This window comes from Urocampus carinirostris, chromosome 6, assembly GCF_059441175.1.
Source record: "Urocampus carinirostris isolate Australia breed hairy pipefish chromosome 6, RoL_Ucar_1.0, whole genome shotgun sequence".
Classification (NCBI taxonomy): Eukaryota; Metazoa; Chordata; class Actinopteri; order Syngnathiformes; family Syngnathidae; genus Urocampus; species Urocampus carinirostris.
The window spans coordinates 10,208,678-10,222,853 of NC_142354.1; the positions used below are offsets into that span (position 1 = coordinate 10,208,678).

Below are 14,176 nucleotides of genomic sequence, written 5' to 3' on the forward strand. Positions count from 1 at the left end.
GACATCCAGACATAAATGTCAAGTCAAGTCATGTCATTTTTATTTGTTACGCCCTTAATCACAAAGTGTCTCAAAGAGCTGCACAGACCACAGATTATTGCAAACCACAGACTATTATGACACCACCCCCTGATCTAAAACCTACATGACGGCAAATATAAAATGGCGGAGTTCTTTAAAAAAGTAAATAAAGTGTCATCTTTTGAATTTCGTGCGTCTATGCATGAGCGTAAATGTCTTAATTTTAAACGGATGTTCTGCATTGATTGCCTCAGATTTCGAAACATGAACGAGTTTTTAAATCTCAACTATTCAACTGACTTGAATACTGCTCAGAAAATTTCAAATTAATTGACATACAACTACTTCGTTTTAAGTTGGGTGCCACTTATTTTGGAGAGAGCGTCGCCCCAAAAAATACGCGGAGAAGAGATATGACAAAAAGGGAACGCGCTTTTTATTGCATTCGGGACACATTCAAAGTTACAGACGTTCAACATTGGCTTTTATAGTGTTCTCAAAGTTAAGTTATCTCATGAAGGTCGTCTGCCCCGGCAACAACGTCATCCCACGACCTTCACCAGATGCTTACATACTTATCATTAGTTATTATCCACATTCCACAACAGTTTCACCTCGATTTTTTTTAACTCTGTCGGAAAGAGTGGTGAGTAACTATAGCTAATTACTTTTTTGAAGTAATGTGACCAACAAGGGTTATCACGCTTAGAATACTTCCATTTTTATGTCAAAATGTATGTGACCTGTTATATATAATCACAAGGGTTTTATGAACATTTTTTCTGGGTTGTTGTTGTTTTGCCCTGAGTGATGCTCAACTGTAGTGATGAGCTTTTCTCGTTTTTTGCCATTTTCCTCTTTGTCGCAGGACATCGAGGCAGCAATGAGCTGCGCCCTCAACGAACTGCGGGAGTTAGAGCGCCAAAGCACCTCCAAGCAGACCCCGGATGTGGTCCTGGACACACTGGAGCAGCTGAAAAGCGTAAGTGGCGGAGGAGGAGGCGGAGGCGCTTCGGAACCCTCCTCCCCGCTCCATTCCCGTCTTTTGCGTGACGGCGAAGGCGGAACCCCGCACGCTCACCCCCTCCAACGAAGCGCCTCCTCGGCGAGCGACGTGCCCTCCTCCTTCCGGGCCCCCAGGAGCCAACCCAGGAGCCCGCTACCCTGCGCCACCTCGCACTCCCTCTCCTCTTCCTCGCTCTCCTCCTCCGTCCCTTCCTTCCGGGAGCTCCGCCCGCCGGCCACCAGGCCCAAGCCGGTAGTGTTCCCCAAAAGCGGCGGAGGGAGCCCTGCAACGGGGTCCCCGACATCTACCGTGCCGCCACCGCCACTCCATGGGCAAGGGCTTCCTAACGCACCTCCTCCACCGCCTTCCTCCCAGTCCGACAAAACGACTCCCAGTCAGGTTCAGATCTGACCCCTCCAACTTGGCCGCCGTCGGTAGCACTTATTTTGCTCATCCACTTCACACTGTAGCCAGGGTGCACGGCAGGCACATTTTCTACAGTTTTTCCACAAGGGGAACGGTTCGACGTGTTGACCAGTGAGCACTTGCAGCCCTCATAATCTCCTTAATCTTTTTTTCGGACCAGATCGGAAGGGAGCGTTTCATTCCACAGAATAGACAGCAAAATGATTTAAACTCTCGCGAGACTGGAGATGAAACGTCCAAAGTCTGAGGGATTGAGAGCTTTATTCTTTTTCCAGTCTTTTTTCTATATTTGGGATTCTTGAGAATTAAACCTAAAAAATAACTTCTTACCCGATTGGCATAAAATGTTGTGTATTTTAGGTTTATTTTCTTCGTATGGCAGGACATTTAGCTTGTTTTAAAGAATGTTTTATCATTTTCTGTAGAAGAGAAAACGATAGACTATATTAACCCTTAACGGTCCGCCGGCGTTGAGGAGCAAATACGTGTCTGTACGATTGTCACCTGTCACTGAAATACGTCATGCCATATAACATTGGAAAGAGTCGACTCTTGGGATTCAGGATATGATGACATTTCTAAATGTACTCAGAAGCATCTTCTACAGTCCAAAACAAGATACCCGAAAACTATAAAGCTGGGATAGCTTACCAATAACATCCTCTGAGAACATCCAGGATCACCCAGTGAATCCAACCACGTGAAATATTGACTCCAGAACACACGACAATGCCGACAGATTTTTTTTTTAGTGCTCAATGTTGGTAGCACTTGCAGTGATTATTTCAGTTTGGAACAAAACTTGAGAGTGATACAAAAGAGACCAAAAACGTCCAGATGCTCCAAAAAGTTCAAGAACAGAGTTGTATTTACTTTGGGTATGTCTTGGATTGGGATTTTAGTCAGATTTTACAGGAATGTTTAGGGGTTAAAAGATCTATTTTTGGCATTTTAAACTCGCGGCTGTGACAAAGGACATCACTGACAACGTTTACATTGAGACAATAATCTGAATGGTAACTAAAAATTAATTTCTTGAGCAGTTAACGTGGAGACGGACAAATAATTCTTGGCAAGTATTCCGATGACGAGGGCGAAGCGGGAGCGGCGCCATGACGCAAATAGTCCTTTCTGCATTTAACTTGACATTTCATTCATGTCACTCATCAAATTCAACTACGTACCATGCTTCTTTGCTTCAAAAGTGAGCACCATTGCTTCGTTCCGTGTTTTGCCAGCAACATCGACTTACACTATATATGGATGGATACAAATTTAGCATTTTGCCGTGGGGACAGAAATTAAAACGGAAATGTCCCAGAGAAAACTAATTTATACGAAGCTTTTTTTTTTTCGCAAGTTAGCTAAAGTTTGCTTCTACCCTTTGTCTCTGTACTACAAGTCCCTCAGTGCTCTGAGGCATCAAAATATCCCCGATGAGAAAATCTGTGAGCACAAGCAATCGGGAAACTTGAACGTGTACAGGCACGACCAATCAGAAAATGAAGAACTTACCTTACCATTGTAATGGGAAAACTCACTGTCGGACTAAGACCGGGGTCGGCAACCCGCGGCTCAGGGGCCACATGTACTTCTTTAGCGCAAGCAAGTGGCTCCCTGGCGCTTTTTTTCAAATTGTTTACAAATTGTAATATATTTTTGTTTTAATATGGTTTCTGTAGCAGGACAAACACTTAATACATAGAATAAATATTACATTTCAAGTAGGGTTGTAACTATGAGCTGGTGCAAGCGCAGTTCTCCTTTGTTTGTTTTCCTATCCGGTGTCTCCTGTGTGAGAGCCTGCTGTGCAAGCCCCGCCCCTTTAAAAGGGGCTGCATACTGTATGATTTGTCACGGACCCCAAAGGTATAACTGCAAAAAACAAACTTAAACTGAATCAATGTGATTTTATTTATGTCACGAATTCAGAGGTCGCTATCTAATTTTTATAAATGTCATGAACCGGAATAGGATTAGGACCTAAACGCGTGACGTTTCTCACACGAGCCTTTAATTTTACGGGGAATGGGGAAGAATGCACGTTCAGCTGTAGTCCGGCGTGGAATGATAGGAAGCCAGAGGCCCACGAGATCAATACCAATTGCCCGAGCATATATATGTATTATGTATTGGGTATTGGGGATTTATGTATTATATTCCTTTTTCTTTATTATTGTTTTATTTGCAACACAAGGATACTGCTGGAAGTGTGAATTTCCCTACGGGGATGAATAAAGTATCTATCTATCTAATCTATCTATATATCGGGCAGATGGGGTCGATACCGGACAGGATGGGACAGACGGAATTTATATCAAAACAGGATATCGAAATTAAACAGGACAAACTAGATGAGAATGAAATTGGAAACCGATATTAAACAGGACAAAATAAACGGGAACAATACCGGACAGGAAATACCAACAGGAAACGGGACCGAGTAAAAACCCACGTCTTGCAGGGCAGAGGTTCGTTGACAGACTGACAAAGGAAGAGTGAGAGCACTGAGCTTAAATAGACGAGCCCAAATGCGTGCCGTTTCTCACACAAGCCTTTTATTTTTACGGGAAATGGGGAAGCATGCACGTTAGGCAGCAGTCTGGCGTGGAATGATAGGAAGCCAGAGGCCGACGAGATCGATACCATGCCCGAGCAGATATCAGACAGATGGGGTCAATACCGGACAGGACGGGACAGACGGGGTTGATATCAAAACAGGATATCGAAAATAAACAGGACAAACTTGACGGGAATAAAACTGGAAACCGATATTAAACAGGACAAAATAAGGAGATCAATATCGGACAGGAAATACCAACAGGAAACAGGACCGAGTCGTAACCCACGTTGACGGACTGACAAAGGAAGAGTGAGAGCACTGAGCTTAAATAGATGGAAAACCAATGTGTCAACGAGCCACACCTGGCGCCACATGGGTGGGGCCAATTGGGCGCCATGGCAACTGTGACAATAAATGCATGCTGCGTTTCATTCCACTCTTTTTGTTGTTTAGATAAGGGGCACATGATGCACTTTTGTTGTCGTTTTTTCAAATCCTCAAAAAAAAAAAAAAAAAAACTGCTTGTTGGATTCCTGAAATTCATTTCCTTAATTTTATCAAAACAATTAAGCATACCGTAATTCATTAATATAGTAACAAAGGTAAACTTGAGGCAGTATCATAAAACAGAGTAGTCATGTGGTGCATCATTCTCCACAGGACTTGCTGCATCCACCTCTCATTTTGATAGTAGGCTAATACAGATACATACAGCATACCTTGCACTTGTTGTTAGGCGTATATAAGCCTTTTAATCTTTTACGGCTCCTGACAAATTTGTTTTTTGGTCCAATATGGCTTTTTCAACATTCTGGGTTGCTGACCCTTGGACTAAGACATTCATCAATTATTATACATGTTTACATCATTGAAATACTACCAATATTCCGTGTCTAATCAGATTATTGCCTGCATTTAAACGTAGCCACTGTTAGCCGAGTTCTGATTGGTCGTTTTTCGGAGTCCCCAAGATGGATAATAACTAAGTCGAATGTCTTTTTTACCTCGTCTTCATCGAAATATATGAGTAGGGATGTGTTTTAACAAGGCCAGATTATTTAGGATGCTACTAAAAAGAAAATCTTTTGGTCAGTTTTCCCTTTAAAAGTGTCGGATTGTTTTTCGGAAGGGAGTAAAACGGTTCCTAGACTCTAAATGAAGCAATAAGGTGAATCCCGCTGCGATTTCTCCTGCAGCTCTTTCTTCTGTGTAGGGGACCACTGAAAGCCAGCATTATTTCTATTTTATTTTGAAACGGACTCTGCATGCACACATCTGACGTGTGCGCGTTATTTTGTGGCAGCTAAACACCTTTTCAGGTTGCACTCTGTGGCCCTGTGACAGCAGCTTCGATGGCGGACATCTTTTTTGTGTATCTAAATAAACGTATAATTACACTTCACTTAAAAAAATATATTTCAATGGTGTTTATGTATGTTTAGGAAAGATTTTTGGTAACTGGAAGGTGCTGAAGGCCTTTTAAGAGTGCGTCTAAGGCACAAGCACCCTATTATTCCGGATTTTTCGCCGATACTTTGATGTGGAACCGTGCAACTGTCAGATCGTGTGTCCGGTTGTGTGTGTTTGTGTACGTGTGGTGCTACACGAACAAAAAAGGAATCCATGAGGAGACAGTCGACACATAATCTGCAGTCTTGGTTTTTATTATTATTGTTTTTAAATCAATGAAACCGTATATGGCGTAATCTATTGGTGGCTAGAGCCAATGATTAATCAATTCAGACCTTAAAATTTGTCAAAAATATGCATATTGAGCAGTAACCTGCAGTCGGGAGAGGCAGGTGTGACTGTGCCTCACTTGGCATGGAAATATAACATGAGAAACATATCAAATGGTTAACTGTATTCAGTGGTAAAGTTCTTTTTCAATGGCCAAATTTTCCTATGAAACTGTAAGGTTTTAACATTTCCTAAACTGCAATATGACTCTAAGACACTTCACGTTTCTTGTCCAAACCCTTACAGTTGGAGCATGCCCAAAAGTTGGAAAAGTTATTGAGCAGAGTATAGTCCACATATTAATTTATTAGACGAATCAAAGAGTTAAACAACAAATCTTTCATCCTTGCAAAGGTGTGTAGAAAAAAAGCGAGCGAGCGAGGGGGGCTTCCGGGTTGCCCACTTTTATGACACATGGCGATCAAATGTCCAGCCCCATGACCAGGCCTCTGGCTGATTGGTCCGCACCGTGTTGATGCAATTATCCAAACCATGGTGGAAGAATGGGAGGAGGGGTGATAGGTCATCGCCCTCCGGACAGAATGGGGCACGACACACACATTTTAACCCCCCTCAGGCGAGGTGATAAGTAAACCAAAGAAAACATTCCAAAGCACGGGCGTTTTACGACATTCTTCTCTCATAGTTTGCTCTCAAACACTGAAGTCAGATTTTAGAACAAATATATTTGACTTTACGTAAGATAAAACAGTGTATAAAATAGTATATAACATAAAATAGTATATAACTTCAATACTAAGAATATAATTACTGGTAGTGTCTAAAGTATTACTGGGCTTTGGGTAAGCAGATACAGAGTGAGGCAGGAGACTCTCTTGCCTCATGGCAGACGTTAATAGTTAGTCCAAGGATTTAAATTTGGTGCACACCTCATCACAAAACTATAGAATCAGTCAAACCATCCAGTATTTTATTTCCTCATTGGATAGACTTTGTTTTTTGTCATAATGGTTTATCTACCCATTGATGCTTTCATTTAAAAGGAACAGTGCTTGGACTACATTTGTTAATTAAGGCATAGATTGCTATAAATCTATCAATTGTCCGTCCTCAGAAACTAACCTCATCAAATGTCACTAATATTGAGGTATCCTCATAGATGTGGTAGATTTTAGATGTAACGGCTACCCAAATGGGAGGTTTGAGGCGAAGCAAAAAAATATTACATAGTCGCTCGGAGGCGGTAATCCTCCCAAATTCGAATTATATTTTAAAACTAGTGTTGTTGTAGGGTTTAAAGAGGGTGCTTGCATTATAACACTTGATATTTTAAGTGCAGTTTTCTTATTACGAAAGATGACTATTAATTGCATGGCCGATCACAAAACCTTACAACCTACTCGAGCTGAGTCAAGAAAGCCTTCTTTCATTTCCGGCCAGTTGGTCTGATTTCCCTCCAGAGGACATTGGACCAACTTTTGCCAGGCCTCACTTTATATTGCAAAATCTAAACCAGAAGTATTGTATTTAACTAAAGACATGAATAAATTCGTAGAAGTATTTTTGTCAAGTCCTTGATTTTTACCTGTTTTTCATATGCCCTTTTTGAACCAATGTACTTCCCACAATAAACAGAATTTAAATTTCTCATTTTCGCCAGTTAAACCAAGTAAGCCTGACAGTTGCTGTTAACTGTGCAAAGACTAAGCGATCAGGTAAATACAGTCGATGAATCGCCAAGACTTGCCAAAAGTACTTGTGTGAATATAGTTTTTCACAATTTTTTAATCTATTTTGTTGGATGCAACGCATTTGTTTCAATATGTAAGCCCAAAATAATTTTGGTGTTTTTTTTTTTAAATGGCTTTATCCCCCAAAAGATTGCTCCAATTAAAAAAATGTCTGCCATACTTAGAGTGAACATATCTGAAAGTAATAAATTGTTGAAAACCAAGACTGCAGACCAAAAGTAATTTTTTGTTGTCTTTAAAGGGACAGTGTGTACATATTATTTAGCGCCTAAAAAATTGAGTAAAAAAAAAGAAATCAATATTGATTTAAAAAAACAAGCAAAAATACTAGATATTTTAAAATCATGCATTTTTTAAAATACTCAGAAGTCAAGAATTATTTTATAAATTTGATATAACGTGATCCCCCCCAGAGGGAGCTGACATAAGTGTCAGCCATCTTGCTGTAAAGGACCAGAACGGAGACAGGACCCACTTGCGTTGCGTTTCTCTCAAGGTTTATTGGAAGAAAGGGAAAGGGTTGCGCCCACGATCCGCTGGCGCGGGAAGCAGGTCGCTCTGAACGTGGAAGGGGAACTTCCATGGCGAGCGATGGCGGTGTGGGGAAGGGGTCGGTAGCCAGGACAGGAGAGCAAAAAAGGTTGTCAGGGTCAGAAGCGAGTCGTAAGCCAGGAAAAGAGAGTAGACGTGGTCGGGGACAAAAGAGGTTGAAGGCCGGGACGGGACAGTAGACATGGTCAGGATCTAAATCGGGTCGGAGCCGGGGGACAGACGCTAGCAAAAAACAGATGGGAGTCAGGGTCGAAAAAGGCTTGCCAAGTGTTAACTGAGGTTCGCAGGCGGACTTACAAAAGGGGACAGACAGGAGTGGGTACAGGTACTGATTGGCTCCCAATCAGAGCCCCCGGCAGTTGGCGCCAAAGGAGCGTCACAGGTGATGCATATCGTAATTATGACAGGTATCCAAAAACTTCAAATGAGAAAATTGTGCATTTCGATCAGTTCGGGTCTCCATAGATCATCCTTGTACTTTTTAGCACTTGTTTAGGTTCCACCACACAATACAGCGTTATTTAGGGGTCAAATAATACACACTGTCCCTTTAAAAGAAGCAATGTTTGATTTTTAAGTTTCAATCACACAAATCGACAAAACTCTTGGCCAAAGATGACTTTATGAATACAGGGAGTTGTAACTAATTTATAAAATGGGTCAAATATTTTCCGGCCACACTCTTTCGACGAATGGATTTCCACATGTATTTTTATTTTTTTTACCTTACCTACTAATGTGTGTTTTTGTTGCTCTTACCTTATTACACCAACTATTACACTCAAATGTGCATTTGGAAACTGAACTTAAAAAAAAGAAGAAAGGTCTGATGTTAAATGTATTTATAGTCTTTGTATTACTGGGGAATCCTGTGTCCAGATGTACTTTGTATATACAATGTTGTACATGACAGAGGTACACTCTTTTTTTGGTACAATATTGTACAGTAATATCAATGGGGGGTTAAGAAAATGGGCCTTATATAATTGTAAGTGTAGTTCTTGATGTAGATCTTTTTTTAATAAACATTGCTTGCTATGAATAACTCGTTTTCTTGTTGTGCTCCGCATTAAAACATTAAAATCATAAAAGAAAAGTACAAAATATATTTTTTGTTTTTCTTCAAGTTACAAATTGCTAAAAATAGATGTTGGCAAGGGCAAATTGGCCACATTCTATTTCTTTTATTTTATTATTATTTTATTTTCAACACAAGGATACTGCTGGAAGTGTGAGTTTCCCTACGGGGATGAATAAAGTATCTATCAAAGTTTAAGGTCACTACTGACTACAACTACCAGAAGTCACCTCGCTGACTATGATAACTTTTGGGATAATGTAGGTCAGGAGGGTCAATTCAGTTTGCCTTTGGGGTCAGATTCAGGCATTCTTTTCTCAGGTGGGCTGTAACAGCAAAATTTGAATTCAAAATGATTAACTTACTATAGTTTTTTTAATATTGGTGTGTGTGTAAATAGGTAAGTGTGAAGCAAGTTGTAAAGCGCCTTGGGAGGTCTTCACTAACTTGAAAAGCGCTATATAAATGCAGACCATTTACCAGTTAATATTATGCTTTATAATTAAGCCTACCCTTAGTCAAGTCCCATTTATGTGTGACGGCCTTAATCACAAATTGTCTCAAAGGACTGCATAGGTTACAATGACAGCAGCCCCTGATCTGAAACCAACATGCGGGCAAGGAAAAACTCAAAAATCTCAGCATTAGGAAAATAAGAAACCTTGAGGAGGGCCCTCACAAGTTGTAATCCCCCTTCCAGGGTGCAATAGATTTAGCCAGTGTCTGAAATAACGTCTCCCCGGACGCCCGGGGTGTGCATCTTTTACGTCGGGGGTACAACTTACAAAACGTCTCTGCCCGGGTGGCCGACAACTTTTTCAAGAAAGAAAAAAAACATATATGTATATATATATATATATATTTTTTTTTTTAATCAAACGTTCGCTTTATTCCGATTTCGAAATCTTCTTATGGTTTTGAAATTTCGGTTCGTTTGGCAATTTGCATACTCGGCAGCCGATCAGAAGCCTGCATCGAATAACTTGGTGCTTCCGGACTTTCCCGAGCCTTATAAGGTCGCGCATTTGCATATCATTTTCCAAAGTAGACGCAGAGAGAACACAAGAAAAAATGAGAAGTGGTTAGGAATCAAGCCAAAACCTCAGCCCCAGAAGAAAGATTCAAAAGAAGCTAAAAAAATTGATGACGCTACAAAACGTAAACTTACATTAAAAGCATCGCGGAAAGAGGAGTTCACGTGGCTTGTGGCAGACGACGCAACGCAAACATTGCATAAATGAAGATGAGTAAATACAGGTACATACTGATGGCAATTGGAAAACAGCAATGTCATATACATGCAATGAATGATATAAGATTTATAATAAACCTAATTTTAAAGTGTTGTTCTGTTATATATTCTGATTATAAATCCTTAATACTTTGCAACGTGGGGATTTATTGTTATTAGTCGTCTTATTGTGTTTCAAGTTGTGAAAAATGGGGCAGGCAACTTTTCAGAGTTGTTTGCCCTGCTGTCCGCTAACATTTTCTTTTGAGTTTCAGACACTGTTTTAGCATTGGGTAAGAGTACACAAAACCTAGTAAACATCAATAAAACCCTTCATATAATAATCATGGCTGACGAGGGATTTTTTTTCCAAGCATAACACTTTTTCTCAGAAACAATTTGTTTAAAATTGATTATTCTGTTTGTCATTGAATGTGTTGCTTTATTTTAACATTTGAGTAAATGCAGTTTTACACCTCAACCAACTCACCATGTAATACCAACCCAAGTGGGAGCAATGAAAAAAAAATCGAATTTTTGCCTTAATTGTCGTACTGGTTTGAAATACAGTGGAACCTCGGTTCTCGACCATAATCCATTCCAGAACCTTGTTCGAAAACCGATTTGTTCAATCACCGAAATCGTTTTTCCCATTAAAAGTAATGTAAAATCGTTTTAATCCGTTCCAACACCCTGAATGTTTACCATGAACGTAAACATGAAGCTAACACAGGCTAATCGTACCTTCGCGTTAGCGTAATCTTCCGTACAAAAGATTACGCTAACATGAACGTGTAAAAATAAAAAAAGGATAAAGAAATGAATTATGAATAGGATTTCTTACCTTTGTGGTGGAGGGTGGGGAGAGAAAAATCATCAAAAGTTTTTCAACCTCTTCCAAAACTTGCGGCAGTTGCTTGCTTATAGGGCTAACTACCTTAACCGCATCACTCAATTTCACAGCCTCCTTATTCTTTAGTATCGTACTGATCGTAGATTTAGCCATGCTGTATTCACTAGCAAGATCAGACACTCACCCACCTCCTTCATATTTAGCTATTATGTCTTTCTTAAAGGCAATAGTTGTACTAACAACTTGTCCTTTTTCACCTGTCCTGCTTGCACCGACCTTCTTCGGAGGCATAATTAGGGGCTAAAACACCCGTACACCGCTAGGCATCGCACCCTGGCGTACCGGCGTTCGAACTCCAAATTTTTGACCGAACAGCGAAGCAAGAATTTCTCGAAATTTTTGGTTGAACACCGACCGATTTGTTCGAACTGAGAGGCGTTCGAAAACCAAGGTTTCACTGTAAATCAAAATAAATACAAAATAAATGTTTTTGCAGTGCATGGGCATCACGTCGGGTTAAACCACAAGACTGGGCCCATCAAAGCTGATATTATATTCTTTACAGGCAACCAGAGGGGGGTTTTGTTTGCGTTTATTTTAAAAATCATGAGTCGTGATAGAAATGGCTTAAGGACCCGCTCTTCTATGTATGCCAGGCCAAATTGAATCATGTTTGACATGCTTGGTGTAGATTTGGAGAATATTCCCAATGCTCCTCGCAAAGACAACATACTTTTGAACATAAACTCATTGGGGGGGTGGGGGGGCGCTAAATAGTTTGCACCGTTTATTACAAACCACGTTGTTGTTGTTTTTTTTCATTTGTATTTGATTGGGGGTTTGGGTATTGTTGCAATTTCAAATGTATTTTAACAGATCCGCCTTAATTGTTTGTGATTCAATTTATAGCATTCTTGAAAAATACATCCATCCATCCATTATCTGCACCGCTTATCCTCAGTAAGCTCGTGGGGGCGCTGGAGCCCATCCCAGTTTAAAAATACAGTGAAATATTAAAATAAGGGGAAAAATCTTGTCGCTCCTTACGTCATCACCTTTTTGCGCTTTTACGTACCTTTAAGACTACAATTTCTTCTTTTTTAAATAAGTCAAGTCACGTTTATTTGTATAAGCCTTAATAACAATAGGGCTGCACGGATCATTTTTGCATTTATATCCAATTTGTCCTATGTATTTAAATGATTAACCAGATGGATAAAACGATGATTATGGTTCCTTCAAAAATAAAAAAAATAAAATAGATTCTTTTAAAATTAATTTCATGAATGCATACATAAATAGTTCAATAAAAATGTTCCAATTAATATTAAAGTTTGTGTGGGACTAAATTTTAAGACCCGTTTTGCACGGGGTGGTTTGTACATGAAATGTTTCTAAATATTCTTAATTTTCATATATGTTACTTTACCTTTTCAGATGTATTTCATGTTGTGTGCCTTACTTATTTGGGATATAATACATAGCATTTAAATATATATATATATATATATATATATAATAAAAACTGCAATTTTCGTCGCTCCTTTCATCCGTGCATTGTCCTTTTGCACGTTTACAAATATTTCTCTCCAAAATTAGAGCTCATTTTCCAGGTTTCATATGTTGTGCTTTTCTATTTTTGTTAAATTGTTTTCAAAATGTACATAGAAGACCACGTACAGTCCATTGTTCTCACGTGACCAATTCTAAAAGAGGAAGTTGATGCACCAAAATGCATTTTTAAAAATGAATGTAAAAGTAATTTCCTCGGACAAACATCTTCAATGTATGATGCTGATCTTCACATAATAATAGATAGAATATGTTGTGTTATATACGTTTGAAAGAGTTTCTCTTCATTTCCGCAATCAAGTCAACCGCAGCGGGCGGGGACTTCCTCAACCAGGCGAATCAGTTGAATTGTGACACATTTTAGGCAACTTTTAAATGGAAGTTTAATACAAAACAAGATTATATTTTTGTGTCTGGATTGAAGAAAGGAACATTTAGGAGAAGAAACTGGCGTAGACATTCGACCTCAGGTGTGCTTTTACCGACTGCTGAAGTTGTGACGTCAGTACGAATGACAATTTATTTGTTTTTCTTTGCTAAATCCGATTAAATTTTACTTTTTTGTGGGTTATAAATTGGTGGTTTGTAAAAAAAAAAAAAAGTTTCTAAAGTCACGGAGAGGAATGTTTAAGGTTATCTATAGGACGTTCTCTCCGGGCTCACAAAAATCACGAAGTCCGATAAAGATGTTGTGTTTACATGACATGTTAAGCTAGTGAGCATTGGAACCATTTGTATCTCTTTTTCAGTTCTGAAACTTTTGTGTCCTATTTCTTTTGACAACCTCCAGAGATGACAGCAAGCACCCCCAATTACCTGTGGTCCTTGCAGGATGTTTTGGGTCAAGGAGCTACTGCCTGTGTCTACAAAGCTCGAACTAAGGTAAGTATAAGGTCATCATTGAATGTATCATGTCGAGGATCATGGATTAAAACCCCGACTACTTTTTCTTTGGATGCCAGCGGACAGGAGAGCTGGTGGCTGTCAAAGTCTTCAACTCGGCGAGCTACAACCGAAGCCACCAGGTCCAGATGAGGGAGTTTGACATCTTGAGGAAGCTCAACCACAAGAACATTGTGGAGCTTTTCGCGGTGGAGGAGGTAAAGCTCCTTTCGACACACCAACCGTGATATCAGTGGAAGCTAAAGAATGATATTCTGATAACAGTAGACCCCGGGGATGTGACATGCATCTGTTCTGAGGTGGAGATTGCATAATTAAACTGCCATATTGCGAAGGAGAGAAACCTAGTGAATGCGTTCCCAACCCCAGTATCCAAAATACAACCATTAAAATAAGCACCTTCCATTCATTATCTGCACCGCTTATCCTCAGTAGGGTCGCGGGGATGCCGGAGCCCATCCCAGCTGACTTTGGGCAGTAGGCAGGGGACACCCTGAACTGGTTGCCAGCCAGTTGCAG

At 40.0% G+C, this 14,176-nt stretch overlaps 2 protein-coding genes across 4 annotated transcripts in view; both read left to right on the forward strand.

Moving 5' to 3' along the window:
• srgap2 (SLIT-ROBO Rho GTPase activating protein 2) overlaps positions 1-9,065 on the forward strand; it is a 109,730-nt gene extending 100,665 nt beyond the window's left edge. The window contains exon 23 of the mRNA XM_088337798.1: positions 890-9,065. Coding sequence (XP_088193924.1) covers positions 890-1,438 — 549 coding nt within the window. The 3' untranslated portion in view covers positions 1,439-9,065. The remainder of the gene's footprint in view (positions 1-889) is intronic.
• Positions 9,066-12,965: 3,900 nt separating this feature from the next.
• Positions 12,966-14,176, forward strand: part of ikbke (inhibitor of nuclear factor kappa B kinase subunit epsilon) — a 28,111-nt gene continuing 26,900 nt past the window's right edge. For all 3 annotated transcript variants that reach the window (XM_088337791.1, XM_088337792.1, XM_088337793.1), the window contains exons 1-3: positions 12,966-13,224; positions 13,545-13,636; positions 13,717-13,854. In XM_088337791.1, coding sequence (XP_088193917.1) covers positions 13,547-13,636; positions 13,717-13,854 — 228 coding nt within the window. In that variant the 5' untranslated portion in view covers positions 12,966-13,224; positions 13,545-13,546. The remainder of the gene's footprint in view (positions 13,225-13,544; positions 13,637-13,716; positions 13,855-14,176) is intronic.